This window comes from Bos grunniens, chromosome 14, assembly GCF_055505025.1.
Source record: "Bos grunniens cultivar Pamir isolate PY7600 chromosome 14, Bosgru_T2T1.0, whole genome shotgun sequence".
In the NCBI taxonomy this organism is placed as follows: Eukaryota; Metazoa; Chordata; class Mammalia; order Artiodactyla; family Bovidae; genus Bos; species Bos grunniens.
In genome coordinates this window covers 59,949,351-59,964,580 of record NC_141178.1, presented here as the reverse complement: position 1 = coordinate 59,964,580, position 15,230 = coordinate 59,949,351, and the positions used below count along the sequence as shown (strand labels likewise).

The following is a 15,230-nucleotide window of genomic DNA, read 5'->3' as shown; positions in this document are numbered from 1 at the left end:
CTGAGTGTGATGAAGAATGGAGATTCGTGGAAAGACGTTAGATGACGAAGAAGGGTATGAGTGAAGCCTGGTGGACTGGGGGAAGGGCAAGACATATTCCTATTCATCAAAACCTTTCTGTCTTGGAGATAAGGACGCCCTGGGAGGACACCTCTCCCACATGAGGGTCTTATTACTGGCTTTGGGGAAGGTCAGAAAATCCTTCCTTCACCCCAACTTGAAACATTAAGTAGACCAAGGTGCCGCATTGTGGGTGAAAGTGAAAGCGTTTGTTGCTCAGTCATGTCCAACTCTCTCTGACCCCATGGAGTATAGCCCGTCTATGGAATTCTCCAGGCAAGAATACTGGAGTGGATTGGCATTTCCTCCTTCAGGGATTCCTCCCAACCCAGGGACTGAACCTAGGTCTCCTGCATTGCAGGCAGACTCTTTACTGTCTTAGCCACCATGCTGCTGCTGCTGCTGCATCACTTTAGTCGTGTCCGACTCTGTGTGACCCCACAGACGGCAGCCAACCAGGCTTCCCGTCCTTGGGATTCTCCAGGCAAGAACACTGGAGTGGGTTGCCATTTCCTTCTCCAATGCATGAAAGTGAAAAGTGAAAGTGAAGTCGCTCAGTGCCTATCACTTGGAATGGTGAATTTTAGAGGGAATAATCCCATTTTTCATTATCAAAAAGAGAGGGAAAGACATTGCATGAAGAAATTATGAGATTAGAAACGATCAAAACGGATAACTATTTTTAGAGCTAACAAACGTTTATTGAGTTTCTTCCTTATTCTCCAGAGTTTAGTGACTTTTCTCTCCCCAAACTGGAGGAATTCATCTCTATTTTGTTGTTCTTACATATTGTGTTTTTATTTGTATATGTCTTTGTGTCCTCTAATTGGCCATACAAATCAAAGCCAGAGTTTTATTGTATCCAAAACAAGAACAGACTATAGTGGTTGCTTAATTCATATTTGCATTATGGGAGAGAACAGACAACAGACATTTGTTCTTACCTAAAAGAAACTCACTTTGCAGGGCAGAGACCTGAATGCAGTTATCTTTTACAAATAATAGATGCTATTGGAAATTTCAGTCCAGTCTCACAAAACCTATTTTTCAGAACTCCTAAATCTTATAAGAAAACTTTTTTTTTTTAAGAAAACTTTTTAAAGCAACAAAAAGTGAAATGTTTTCTAATCTCAGATTTTTAAATGCCATAAAAAGAGGTGATTTTGATGATCTGAAGGGTGTGTAGATTACTCCTTTGGCATCTGGTTCTTGAATGTTTTGCTCTACAACCCTTGAGTCATTTATGTGAACTCTACTGGTGAAAATTGGTTTATGTTTATTTTTGCGTTATTTAAAAATTTATTTTATTTATGTATTTATTTTTAGCTGTGCTGGGTCTTCATTACTGCACGTGGGCTTTCTCTAGTTGCGGCAAGCAGGGGCTACCCTTCATTGTGGTGTGCTGGCTTCTCATTTCAGTGGCTTCTCTTGTTGCAGAGTGTGGGCTCTAGAGCATGAGCTCAGTAGTTGTGGCATGCAGGCTTAGCTGCTCAGGGGCTTGTGGGGTCCCCCAGGACCAGGGATGGAACCTGTGTCTCCTGGATTGGAAGGCAGATTCTTAACCACTGGACCGCCAGGGAAGCCCCTGGTTTCTGTTTAAATGTAAATAGACTTGTAAGAATTGCCCTCTTTTCCAACACCACTTTAGAGTGTTTCCAAAGCACTCATGTGTCAGCTTTCCATCCTCACTTACAGGGGCAGGCAGCTCTGGAGGTAATGAGCACACACTGCCCTCTACTCATGTGAAAGCCCTCTGAGATGCAGAGTCCTGTGTCCACTCGCTCAGCCAATCACTGGCCTCTGTTTCCGGATCTTATGGAGCAGGGTGAAGCACATAGTGGGCTTTGTGCAAACAGCTTCTAAATTTGTCAAGAGGACTTGCAGCAAAATTATATTCTTGTGAAATGACTGGTTTTAAGTTCTATCCTTCAGTGTTGCTCATATTTATGAAATAATGTTCTCTTGATTATAGGGTATAGGAGACAGTGACTGTCATTTTAAAATTAAGAAGAACTTGAGAAATGCATGTATAAGCCTGGAATCGGTGAAGAGCCCAGGGTTGTTTGTTGGACTTCGGTCAGATGGACAGGCAAAGCCAGTTGTTTATACTGAGAACGGGAGTGTTTTCTTCTATCCACAAGTCATCAAATGTACGTTTACCCTGAAATGTTTCCATTTTGATTTGTTTTGTCATGGTGTGTGTACAATGACTGATAATTTCACTGTATTTACGTTTTTGTTATTCTAGAAGCAGTGAAAAAGGCATAATAAAAACACATCTCAAATTCTCAGATGTTTAATGTTAGGTATAAAGTTTTTTGCTACATTGAGCTCTTTTGTAGTTGTTTAAATTGGGTGTGTGTATGTGTGTATGGGTGTATGTGTATGCATGCTTGTATTTTGTTATTTACGGATATCTCGTATACAGAGCGGAGAAGGCAGTGGCACCCCACTCCAGTACTCTTGCCTGGAAAATCCCATGGACGGAGGAGCCTGGTGGGCTGCAGTCCACGGGGTCGCTAATAGTCGGACACGACTTCACTTTCACTTTTCACTTTCATGCATTGGAGAAGGAAATGGCAACCCACTCCAGTGTTCTTGCCTGGAGAATCCCAGGGACATGGGAGCCTGGTGGGCTGCGGTCTATGGGGTCGCAGAGTCGGACACGACTAATGTGACTTAGCAGTAGCAGCATATACAGAGAGGGGATGGAGCTGTTAGAAACATTCTCAGCTTCATTGTGATTAATTTTTAATGTTCACAGTGTAAAAGGAGATAAAAAGATCAGCACTAATGGGATTTGAATTAAAATAGGATTTGGGATAAAAATTCTAAGAATGGGATAGAAGTGTGAATATTTTGAAACTGGTTTCCCTCATATTTAAGTTCAGGTTTTCTAGCAAAGTGAAGTAAGGTTTTAAGAGCTTTGTTTAAACAACTGAAGCTTAGAACATATTTGCCTAAGCAAAGGTTAATTGGGGAAACTCTAATGTGTTCTTAAATTATCTCAAAATTCACTTTGTGATATAATTTTTACCCTGTTTAGTCCCATGGATTTTGGCTTAATCAAAATCTAGATGATTTTCTTTGTCCGTCTGTCTCTTACTTAACTTCTCTTTTCTTAACAAGGTCTACCTATACGTTATATGGAGATAGATATAAAATTCTCATCATTTTTAAAATGTATATCCTATCAGATGAGTGATACATAAATATAATATGTATCTTGGGGGTAGTATATATAATATCTGTATTTTTATCTATTGTTGTTGTTGATCAGTCACTCAGTTGTGTCTTTGACTATATGGACCTTTGTTGGCAAAGTGATGTCTCTGCTTTTTAATACACTGTCTATGTTTGCCATAACAAGCAGCAAGCATCTTTTAATTTCATAGCTAGGTTGGGGATATCTATTTCTGAACAAGATGACAAAACAACTTGCTTCTAAATAAAAGGCAGAAAACTAGCTAATGTTTTCTTCATTTGTAGGTGTGTGTATATATATATATATATATATATACTTTTTTGATTCTTAAATTTCCATTAAATTCACATAAAGCATTTTTGAACAACGTTTAGTCAGGTTTACCTTTTGATGTAGGCAATGTACCCATTTAGAAGCTATAAGAAAAACATCTTGAATAAGTCATTCAATTCATATTATGGCATTAAACTATTGCTTAGATTTAAAAGGAATGCACAGATTTAATAGGGATACCACTCATGTGCAGCCCACTGCTATAAAAAAATCATTTTTCTGGTTACTATGTAGTGCAGAGTAAAGAGCTCTGACGGCATCAAAGTGGAAACAATAGCAAAGCTTAAACTTGCATAGATGAGCAGATGGTGGGTTTTCTGAGAAGAAACAAGTGGTTTGAGAGGATAAAACTTTTCCAAATCTTAATTTCAGTTGGCAGAGAAAACCCAAGTGGTATGTCTGTAACACCCAGCCAAGAAGAGAAGATCCTTGAGTCAAGAAACCAGCAAGAAATGCCGTCAGAACCAGAGGCCAGAGGAGCCCCATCTCCTTCAACTGCACGTAAGAAACAGCTGTTCTCTCTTCTCTTGGTTTCTTTGTCTGCACTGCTTTTTCTGTGTCTACCTCAGGAAGAGCCCCACATTATTTTTATACTATAGGTCACATTATACCACGTGAACTTGCTTTTCGCCTGTTATCTTGCTTTTTCATGCTTCGGTTTTATATTGCAGAGAATTATGTATATTTTAAAATGTTTCTTTCTTTCTCTTGAATTCAGTGTTCACTCCAGAACAATACTTGAAAGGAAAGTGGTATTAAATGATGTTACCTACAAAATATTTTATGAATTTTTTTTTAATGAATAACAGCAAATTCTCACCAAAGACTAAGCAACAACAAAAATAACTTCCCCCACTTTCCTGATACAGAAATTAAGGCACGAATAAAGTACTCTAGGCCTCAGAAGTTTGGAGTTTTAGTTTCTGTCTCTCAGTGTGTTTAATTATTTTCCTCGCTCTTAAATGTATTATGTTCTGTGTGACTGACAAGCAAGATGAATGATATCTGACAAATTCTGTGCATCAGAATGTAGTCATCTTTGGGCAAAATGAAATGATGACCACTGTCTGTGAACCATTTTTATTAAATCCATCTTGAGAGACAGGTATAATGTTATCTTTAAAAAAGCTGCTTTCCGAAAATGAGTTATTGCATGTGCTCTCTGTTCTTTAGAAAGTGACAGAACATAGATGTTTCTTGCTGAAAACCCCATGGTCAACCAGAGGGGAGGGGAGTTAGCCTTTCGGTTTTCATTGCATTGGACCAGGCCCAGTTTTGTATTTCATGTCATGTTGTGAATTCTTGGAGCCATGTGACAAATCACACTGCATGAAAAACATATATTTAGTTCCATTTTTTTCACAGATGGGGAATTTAATCTTGTGTCAGGAAGTAAGGGCCCCTAAATCTGGAATGGCCACATTAAGTAAAATTTTCCTTGGTTGAAAATAGCGTGCTTAAAAAAAAACAGAAAGAAAAGAAAATAGCATGCTAGTTGAAATTTCTAGGAATAGTTTTTTTTTTTTTGTGAGTAGCAAAATACTTAAGAGAAAAATCTTCTACATATTTTATGCAAATTTGTTCTGGCAGAAACATTTAAAAATGTTACCATTGTTAATTTTTTTAAGGTGTACAGCTTATTGTTTTGATACATTTATGTACTGCAATACTACTCCCATTGTAACATTAGCTAACACCTCTATCATTATATGTTTATTTCTTTGTGATGAGAGTAATTAGGATCTAGTCTCTCAATAAATTTGATGTTTATCATACAATCTTGTTGTCTGTAATCACTACAAGGTGCATGAGTTCTCTAGGTCTTATTTGCAAGTTTGTACCTTAAATATCTCTCCTAATTCTCCCCCTACTCCTGTCCTTGGTAACCACCATTTTACTTTCTATTTTCATGAGCTGAGCTCTTTTAAGATTCCATGTAACAGTGATATCATATTTGTCTCTTTCTGACTTGTTTTACTCAGCACAGGGTCTTCAGGGTCCATCTGTGTTGCTGCAATGGCAGCATTTCCTTTTTTCTCATGGCTGAATAATAATTTCTATGTGTTATTATTATTTGTGTGTTATATACATTTCCATTCTCCACACATCTGTTTGGGGGCACTTAGGTTGTTTCCACATCTTGGTTATTATGAATAAGGCTGCAATAAACATGTGAATACACATATATCTTTGATACCATTTTCATTTTCTTTGGGTAAATAACCAGAAGTAGAATTACTGGATTGTATGGCAGTTTTGTTTTTAACTTCTTGAGAAACCTCCATACTGTTTTCGGTAGTAGCTGTACCAATTTACATTCCCCCAAACAGTGCACAACTGTTCTCTTTTCTCTATATCCGCACCAGCACTTGTTATTTCTTGTCTTTTTGATAATAGCCATTCTAACAGGTGTGAGGTAATACCTCATTGCGGTTTTATTTTGTAGTTCCCTGCTGATGAGTGATGTTGAACATCTTTTCATGTACCTGTTGACCATTTGGATGTATTCTTAGGAAAATGTCTCTTTAGTTCCTGTCCTTTTAAAAATTGAATTCTTTGGTTTTTGCTATTGAGTTATTTTTTAAATAGTTTGGATGTTAATCCCTTATCAATGCTACTGTTAAGTTTTTAAGGATTGAAAATAAGTTTTACAGTGAGGCAGAGCAGGCCAAGTTATTTTCAAAAGTGATAAAATTAGGCTTCATGATAAGTATAGACCTTTAAAAATCATTCTTTCATTTAATAAATCATCAAATATGTGTTGTGTGCCAACTAAACAGATGTAAGGTCATACAGTGATAGTCAAAACATCTGACTTCTTGAAACAAAACATCTGACCTTTTATCTAGTGAGTCAGATAAGCATGGAGCAGTTACTCAAAAACATGGGGTTAAAATGGATAAATAAGATGAAGACAATATCTAGGGCATGCCAGACACAGAATTAAGATTAAATCATTAATTCATTGTACAAAGAGTTACAAGTTCTTTATTGTGGTTGATGGTAATGCAGTAGAAATGGAGAGTGAGCCAAAATGGATAGAGAAGACTGAGTGTTATTTTTCCTGTGAAGGAGGGCATGAAAACCCACTCCAGTATTCTTACCTGGGAAATCCCATGGAGAGAGCAACCTGGTGGCCTACAGTCCATGGGGTCGCCAAAAGTTGGACACGACTGAGTGAGTGAGCATGATGAGTGTAATGTATGAAGCCATTCTAAATGCTGACATGGCACAAGTTTTGGATTTAGACATTGAATCCTGGAAATCCAGATGATAAAGCTCTCCTACTACACATGCCATCTACAAAGTGCCCACTTGTTTAAACTTTGTCTTCTCTGGTTGCACTGGAAATGATTTTTTAAGTATCTATGGCTTAGCTGGGAAAAAAATCTCTTCCTCCATGAGTATTACCTGAAAGACTCCCATTCATTTCTGAGTAATTAGATCATGACTCTCTCTAGGGGTCTTCTTTCTACTTCCATCAGACAGTAGTTAAAAGTTGTTTGATAGGGATTGCATTGAATCTATAAATTGCTTTGGGTAGTATACTCATTTTCACTATATTGATTCTTCTAATCCATGAATATGGTATATTTCTCCATCTATTAGTGTCCTCTTTGATTTCTTTCACCAGTGTTTTATAGTTTTCTATATATAGGTCTTTAGTTTCTTTAGGTAGATATATCAAGCTACCAACGGTATCCTTCACAGAGCTAGAACAAATAATTTCATAATTTGTATGGAAATACAAAAAAACCTCAAATAGTCAAAGCAATCTTGAGAAAGAAGAATGGAACTGGAGGAATCAACCTGCCTGACTTCAGGCTCTACTACAAAGCCACAGTCATCAAGACAGTAGGGTACTGGCACAAAGACAGAAATATAGATCAATGGAACAAAATAGAAAGCCCAGAGATAAATCCATGCACCTATGGACACCATATCTTTGACAAAGGAGGCAAGAATATACAATGGATTAAAGACAATCTCTTTAACAAGTGGTGCTGGGAAAACTGGTCAACCACTTGTAAAAGAATGAAACTAGAACACTTTCTAACACCATACACAAAAATAAACTCAAAATGGATTAAAGATCTAAACGTAAGACCAGAAACTATAAAACTCCTAGAGGAGAACATAGGCAAAACACTCTCTGACATATATCACAGCAGGATCCTCTATGACCCACCTCCCAGAATATTGAAAATAAAAGCAAAAATAAAGAAATGGGACCTAATTAAACTTAAAAGCTTCTGCACAACAAAGGAAACTCTAAGCAAGGTGAAAAGACAGCCTTCAGAATGGGAGAAAATAATAGCAAATGAAGCAGCTGACAAACAACTAATCTCAAAAATATACAAGCAACTCCTGCAGCTCAATTCCAGAAAAATAAATGACCCAATCAAAAAATGGGCCAAAGAACTAAACAGACATTTCTCCAAAGAAGACATATAGATGGCTAACAAACACATGAAAAGATGCTCAACATCACTCATTATCAGAGAAATGCAAATCAAAACCACTATGAGGTACCATTTCACGCCAGTCAGAATGGCTGCGATCCAAAAGTCTACAAGCAATAAATGCTGGAGAGGGTGTGGAGAAAAGGGAACCCTCTTACACTGTTGGTGGGAATGCAAACTAGTACAGCCACTATGGAGAAGAGTGTGGAGATTCCTTAAAAAACTGGAAATAGAACTGCCTTTTGACCCAGCAATCCCACTGCTGGGCATACACACTAAGGAAACCAGAAGGGAAAGAGACACATGTACCCCGATGTCCATCGCAGCACTGTTTATAATAGCCAGGACATGGAAGCAACCTAGATATCCATCAACAGATTAATGGATAAGAAAGCTGTGGTACGTATACACAATGGAGTATTACTCAGCTATTAAAAAGAATACATTTGAATCAGTTCTAATGAGGTGGATGAAAATGGAGCCTATTATACAGAGTGAAGTAAGCCAGAAAGAAAAACACCAATACAGTATACTAACGCATATATATGGAATTTAGAAAGATGGTAACGATAACCCTGTATACGAGACAGCAAAAGAGACACTGATGTATAGAACAGTCTTTTGGACTCTGTGGGAGAGGGAGAGGGTGGGATGATTTGGGAGAATGGCGTTGAAACATATGTAATATCATATATGAAACGAGTCGCCAGTCCAGGTTCGATGCATGATACTAGATGCTTGGGGCTGGTGCACTGGGACAACCCAGAGGGATGGTACGGGGAGGGAGGAGGGAGGAGGGTTCAGGATGGGGAACACGTGTATACCTGTGGCAGATTCATGTTGATATATGGCAAAACCAATACAATATTGTAAAGTTAAAAAAAAAAGTTGTTTGGCACAAGAAATATCTTCCTCCTAGTTTTGCAATTTAGCTGTCATGCTAGATAGATTTGGGTCACATTAGCCACTGATATTAAAATCATGTTAGTTGAAAAATACTTCAGAAAACTTATTTCATACTTTCAAAGACATCAGAAACAACTAACGGCTGAGATTAAGAATGAGATTATGTTTGTCAGTGAGCGTCCAGGATGGGGCCAGATTTTCATATTTTGGGAAATTAGGTATTACAGGTAAAATAAGACTATCCTCTGTATTTTAAATGCTCATCTATTAAAAAAGAAAAATAGAGCTACTTTTATCTACATGGAAGGAAGACAGAGATTTAGAACTTATAATACCACACATATACAATAAATGATACTTTTGTAGTGGTAAACAGGGGCGCAGTGCTATTAAATTTGCAGCTTTTTCCTTCAGGGCTAAGTTGAATTTTTGTGTTCATTTTATTAGGGTAAGTAGAGTTCAAGGAAGAAGTACTGTTTTTAAAAGGATATTTTTCATTATGGAAAATTTCAAACATGTAAAAGTAGAGGGGATCAAGTAATGAATACTCATATATGCACTACTCAGTTTCAAATAATGCCAATATCTGCCTAACTTTGTTTGTTTAGGACTATAGATTTTATTCAGAAACACCTTGAAGGAGCCTGCCAGCTAATCCAGAGACCCCATCAAATGTTCTTCCAGCTTAGAATATTTTAAACTTCTAGTCGACAAAAGCGAGTGCTTTTATATTTCTCAAATGGATAAATTTATGGTCTGAGACTAATGGACTTTGGTTCATTTCCAAAAGATCAGGGCATTAGATTGAATTCATATTTAATTGATAACAGCAGAAACTTTGATACATTGTTCTGTATTATAGATTATACCATATTAAGTCATCAGTTTTTGTAATATGAGTGCACTCTGACAATATGTTATGTTTGTGCAAATACTTCATGTTTGTGAAAATGTGAGAGCAGGAAGAAGAGGATTTGAAGATTTGCAACTCGTTTGCAGATTAAGTCAAACAAACAAGCTCAACATAGACACACAGAAGCACATGTACATAATTGTGTGTTCATACCCCAAAATCTGAAACCAAGTAACCATAATGTCTTGACCCTGCTCCAAGGTTTGTTCATCTGTTTACTGTTCTCTGCTCACTGGCCTTCCCACCCAAATCTCTCCCTGCTCCATATGGCTCACCCCTTTCAGACTGATGTTTTTAGTGTGCCGACCATCTTGCCCCCAGACTTTAGCAAACGGTGCCTGCACAGTGCTGTGCCCACTCCTTCTCCGCCTACCCAGTGCCCTCCACCATCTCACTGTCTCCGTCTCCCTTCATCTCACGTGACACCTCTGTGACGTCATGGTCAACACATCACCACATGTGGTCCTTCCATTGTGCCCGCTGCTTCAAGCCTTGCGTGTTTGGTTGAGCTATTCCCTTCACCGGGAAAGATCGTCCCTTCTTCTTTCTGCAAAATTCTAACTCCTCCTTGTAAACCCAGCATGCGGTTCCCTTTGTGACACCTCCCTGCCTCCCCTCCATAGTCAAACACTCCCTCCTTTCTGCTACTTTGCCACTTCATAGTTTTTCTTTTGTTTTCCATGAGTGTGTCTGCTTGTTTGAAATTAAATACCTCTATATCTGCCCTTCTCAATAGTCAGTGTGTATCTCCAAGGTCAGATTCTTATTATTTTTCAGATTTTTCTTCTCCTCTGTTAATACTTAGAGAGCCATGAACCTAACACTGTGCCCAGAAAAATAGTAGGAACTACATAACATTTTCTTGAATTGAGTAAAGACAATCCTTTTCAATGGCTAAAGTGAAAGTGAAGTTGCTCAGTCATGTCCGACTCTTTGCGACCTCATGGACTGTAGCTTACCAGGCTCCTCTGACAATGGGGTTTTTCAGGGAAGAGTTCTGGAGTGGTTTGCAATTTCCTTCTACAGGGGATCTTCCCATCCCAGGGATCGAACCCAGGTCTCCCGCATTGTAGGCTGACGCTTTACCATCTGAGCCACCAGGGAAGATCTTAGGTACTGAGTAAATGATTAGCCTCTTAAAGCATCTTCTACTGACCTAGATCATGGGTTGTTCTAGGGCTCACATACATGCTGTGGGGTTTTCCTCACTAGAGATCTGATTGCACTGCTGTCTCAGGTCTGAAGAAGTTCCAAGTGGGTTTCTGAGGTTCTGGATGGTTTGAGAAGAACAGTCCTTTTCTCATCTCCAGCATTTGGGTGTTGAAGGTCAGGTTGTAAATTATGTTTGACTGACTGGTGATCTTTCCTGGGTCAGTAGCCTTTGACAGTCCATCCAGTGGACTGCATAGGGTGCATGCTTGCCTGCCTGAGTTTCAAGTTTAGTTCTTGGTTGCTGCCTGTGGACTTCGGGTCGATGCCTTAAACTCTGAGTTCCAGTCTGTCCACCCATTTAATCGGGCTCAGTGCCTTTTAGGATGGTGTTAGGGGTGAGCAAGGTGATGTGATGATGCAGGTTCAGTGTTTAGGACAGTGCTTGGCACAGAGTGAAAGGCCTTGTGTCTGGGGAACTGTGTATAGAGGAGCACCCAGTGCCTTTCTGGTGTGTTCAAGCTCCAGGGCTTCAGAGTGTGACATACATGGTTTCCTTATTGCATGATCTGGGCATGTTAGTTAACCTCTGCCTCTTTTTCTTATCTTAAAACAGACATCATAATTTGACTTAGTTTATGGGGTGAGAAATAAATATGAAGCACTCAACACAGAACCTACTGTATAGTAGGAGCTAATAAATGGTGATTATTATTATAATTGAAGGGAAAAAAATGCCTACTGTTATAATGACAGAGATTACCCAGGATGGTAAAGAAGAAGCAACTTTTAAAAATGAATGCCTAACTAGTCAATCCTAAAGGAAATCAATCTTGAGTATTCATTGGAAGGACTGATGCTGAAGCCAAAGCTCTAATACTTTGGCCACCTGATGTGAAGAGCTGACTCATTGGAAAAGACCCTGATGCTGGGAAAGATTGAGGGCAGGAGGAGAAGGGAGCGACAGAGGATGAGATGGTTAGATAGCATCACTGACTGGATGGACAAGAGTTTGAGCAAACTCCAGGAGATAGTGAAGGACAGGGAAGCCAGGCATGCTACAGTCCATGGGGTTGCAGAGTTGGACACAACTGAGTGACTGAACAACAGCAACCGTGCAGACAGCTGTTAGGACGACCTGTGCCACAAGGACCTACAGCAATGCTGGATCTGCCCTTTACACCAAGCAGCTGAACCGTAGTTAATAGGCAACTGTCGGTTCTGGGAATGTCCCAGAAGTAAGTAAATTCCTGACCCTCCCTCAGATGATCTTCAGGTGGTTGTTCTCAGCAGGAACGTGAGAGGAAGTGACAAGTAGGAACGTTTCTCTGTTCCTTTTTAGCACCTACTTCAAGTCCTGCGTCTCTGGAAACCTCAGTGAGATTCTGACATGAAAAAGTGGTTCTGTTTAGGGATGAAGGTTCCAAGATGCTTATCCACAGCAAACACAGGAATGTGCTTCACATGGTTTACAGAAGAAGCCGCAGGAGAGGGTGTACAGGAGAGAGAGAATGAGGGGCGGGGGTGCAGAAGAGGGATTGGTCCCTTGTGCCTCAAGGAAAGTCAGCGTTCACGGAAAGTAAACGTGCTATCAGGCCACCAACCTGACCACCTAACAGGCTGCTCCCGGGGCAGGAATGTAAGAAGAGCCACAGGTTGGAGGCCTTCGTGTCAAGGTTTGCGTATTTGTTACCCTGGACATGACTCCAGTGGATAAAATAAAACTCCAGGAGAGAAAGAAGCATAACCACAAATACGTTTTTAATGGATCAAAAAGTAATTTGCTTGTCTTGCTCTCCTCATTACTCCCTTCTGATGCTAACTGCAGCAGCCTTATCTCTGAGGCAGTGCCCAGCTGCTGGGCCACCCTCAGACTATTGTCATTGCCCGCAGGGTCTCGTGCTGGACTCAGGAGCTCCCTGTGGGGTCTTCTCTATCTCCACCCCAGATCCATACATTTCTCATGGAAGCAGTGTTGCTGGGGAAACTGCAGAAGGTGCTGTTACTCTGTGAGGCCGGTGACAAGTCTCAGTGCTGGTTCTGCAAAAAGGTGGTGTCAGGGAGCTGGGGTGGCATCCTCATGCACCTTCCCCGGCGAAAGGTAGCTGCCCTGCAGACCTGGGGGTTGGGCGTGGCCACTCTGGGCTGCTGGTGCTCATGGTGGGCACGGGTGCTGGGGTGCACACAGCAGAGGTGCTCGGAGTGCACATCAGAGGGCAAAGGGAAGAAATCCCATGCTTCTTGATGCTTCCTCGTGGAAAAGAATATACAGCAAGGCTGAACCAGGGCAGAGAGAAAGCTCACCAGGTGTTGGTTCCTTTCATGAGTTAAGTGGGAAGAGGCATGGCTGAAACACAAAACCCAGCGACGGGGAGGACACAGAGACACCTCCTGCGGGAATGTGCATCTTCTCAGTTGAACACCCACATCCTTATGGCTGTATTTTATTTCTATACCTGAACACTTCATTTTTCTGCCTTTTGTGCATAAATATAGAGTGTGTTCTCAGTCACTCAGTCGTGTCTGACTCTTTGTGACCCCATGGACTGTAGCCCGCCAGGCTCCTCTGTCCATGGGATTTCCCAGGCAAGAATACTGGAGTGGCTTGCCATTTCCTTCTCCAGGGGATCTTCCTGACCCAGGGATCGAACCCACATCTTCTGCATCACAGGCGGATTCTTTACCACTGAGCCACCTGGGAAGCCCATAGATAGAGTATACGGCACTGAATTTCTACTGTTCACACATAAGAGTTGGCTGCTTGAGGTTTGGAGCAAGCAAAATTTGCATCTGCATCAGGTAAACATTCAACTGATTATGAATTGAAGTAAATATTCTTCTTTACTATAGTGATAGGTGACTCAGTGGTAAAGACTCCACCTGCCAATGCTGGAGATGCAGGAGACACAAGTTCGACCCCTGAGTTGGGAAGATCCCTGGAGGAGGAAATGACAACCCACTGTAGTATTCTTGCCTGGAGAGTCTCATGGACAGAGGACCCTGGCCAGACTACAGTCCATAGATTTGCAAAGAGTTGGACATTACTGAGTACACACACGTGGTAGGTAGAGTTTTCTTCACTATTTGTATTAGTTTCCAGTGAATGCTGTAACGAATTATAGACTTGGTATTTTGCAGACTTGGTGGCTTGAAGCAGCAGAACTGTATTCTCTCATAGGTCTGGAGGCTGTAAGTCTGAAATGCAGGTCATCAGAGCCCTGACATCTCAGGGTTGCTCTTTCTCGTCTCTTCTAGTGTCTTGGCTGGTCAGATGCTGCTCAAAGCCTGTGGTGCCCCCAGGTTTGAGTAGCTCCAGTCTCTGCCTCTGTCATCACAGGCTGTTTCCTGTTTATCTCTGTGTCTCTGTGTCGCTCCTTCTCTTCTGATGAGGACCCTAGAGCAGAGGGCTGGCTGGCCTTGCTCCAGTCTGACCTCATCTTAATCAGTTACATCTGCCAAGTGCCTCTTTCCATGCGATGTGGTCACATCCTGAGGTTCTATGTGGACGTGAACTTGGGAGGCACCTTTAGTTCATATACTATTTGAGTGGAGTACTATCCACTGCAAATTTATTAGCATTAAATTTGGGATCTCTAGACTTTTTTGTTTATCATCAAACTTGTAGTGTTTTTGGACATGTGCCTGTGCATGTGTGTAGACTTTTAATAATGAAATAATTTTTAAAAAACCAGCAGTTACTTCTTAATAGAAATGATGTCTTTTATGAATATTTGCATGAACCCACTTTACCGCGGAGGGTCTAGGTCCGCAGACAGTTAGCAGCAGCAAAGTTTTTCAGCCTCCAATCGAGGAAGCTCTCAGTGTCGGCTTCCATTCCTCCCGGCGGGTTTGGGAAGTGGCCTTGACAAGAGCTCGTGCAAGCAGGTTATTGGAAATAAAGGTCTACCCTGGGTGATTCTAAATAGGAAGGGATTTATGGGTGCAGAAACTGAAAAGTTAAATACAAATAAATGACATTTTAAAACAACTACCTAACTGGACTTGTCAGGGCAGAGCAGCACAACTAGCTCTGTCCTCATAAAACCAAATCATGGGGCGGTGGAGGGGGAAGACTCCAAGGCATTTTACCTTAAGGACTGAGGACAGGCAGCCCCAGCGGACTTTCCAGGCTGAGGCTGCAGCCAACGCTTGTAAGTGTTCCAGCCTCATTTCTAGCAGGAGGCCTTTTTTTTTTTTTTTT

General features: G+C 40.7%; 1 protein-coding gene across 2 annotated transcripts in view; it reads left to right on the top strand.

Moving 5' to 3' along the window:
* RP1 (RP1 axonemal microtubule associated) overlaps positions 1-15,230 on the top strand; it is a 149,041-nt gene that overhangs the window by 125,233 nt on the left and 8,578 nt on the right. For both annotated transcript variants that reach the window (XM_086335466.1, XM_086335465.1), the window contains exons 16-17: positions 2,033-2,210; positions 3,971-4,099. In XM_086335466.1, coding sequence (XP_086191592.1) covers positions 2,033-2,210; positions 3,971-4,099 — 307 coding nt within the window. The remainder of the gene's footprint in view (positions 1-2,032; positions 2,211-3,970; positions 4,100-15,230) is intronic.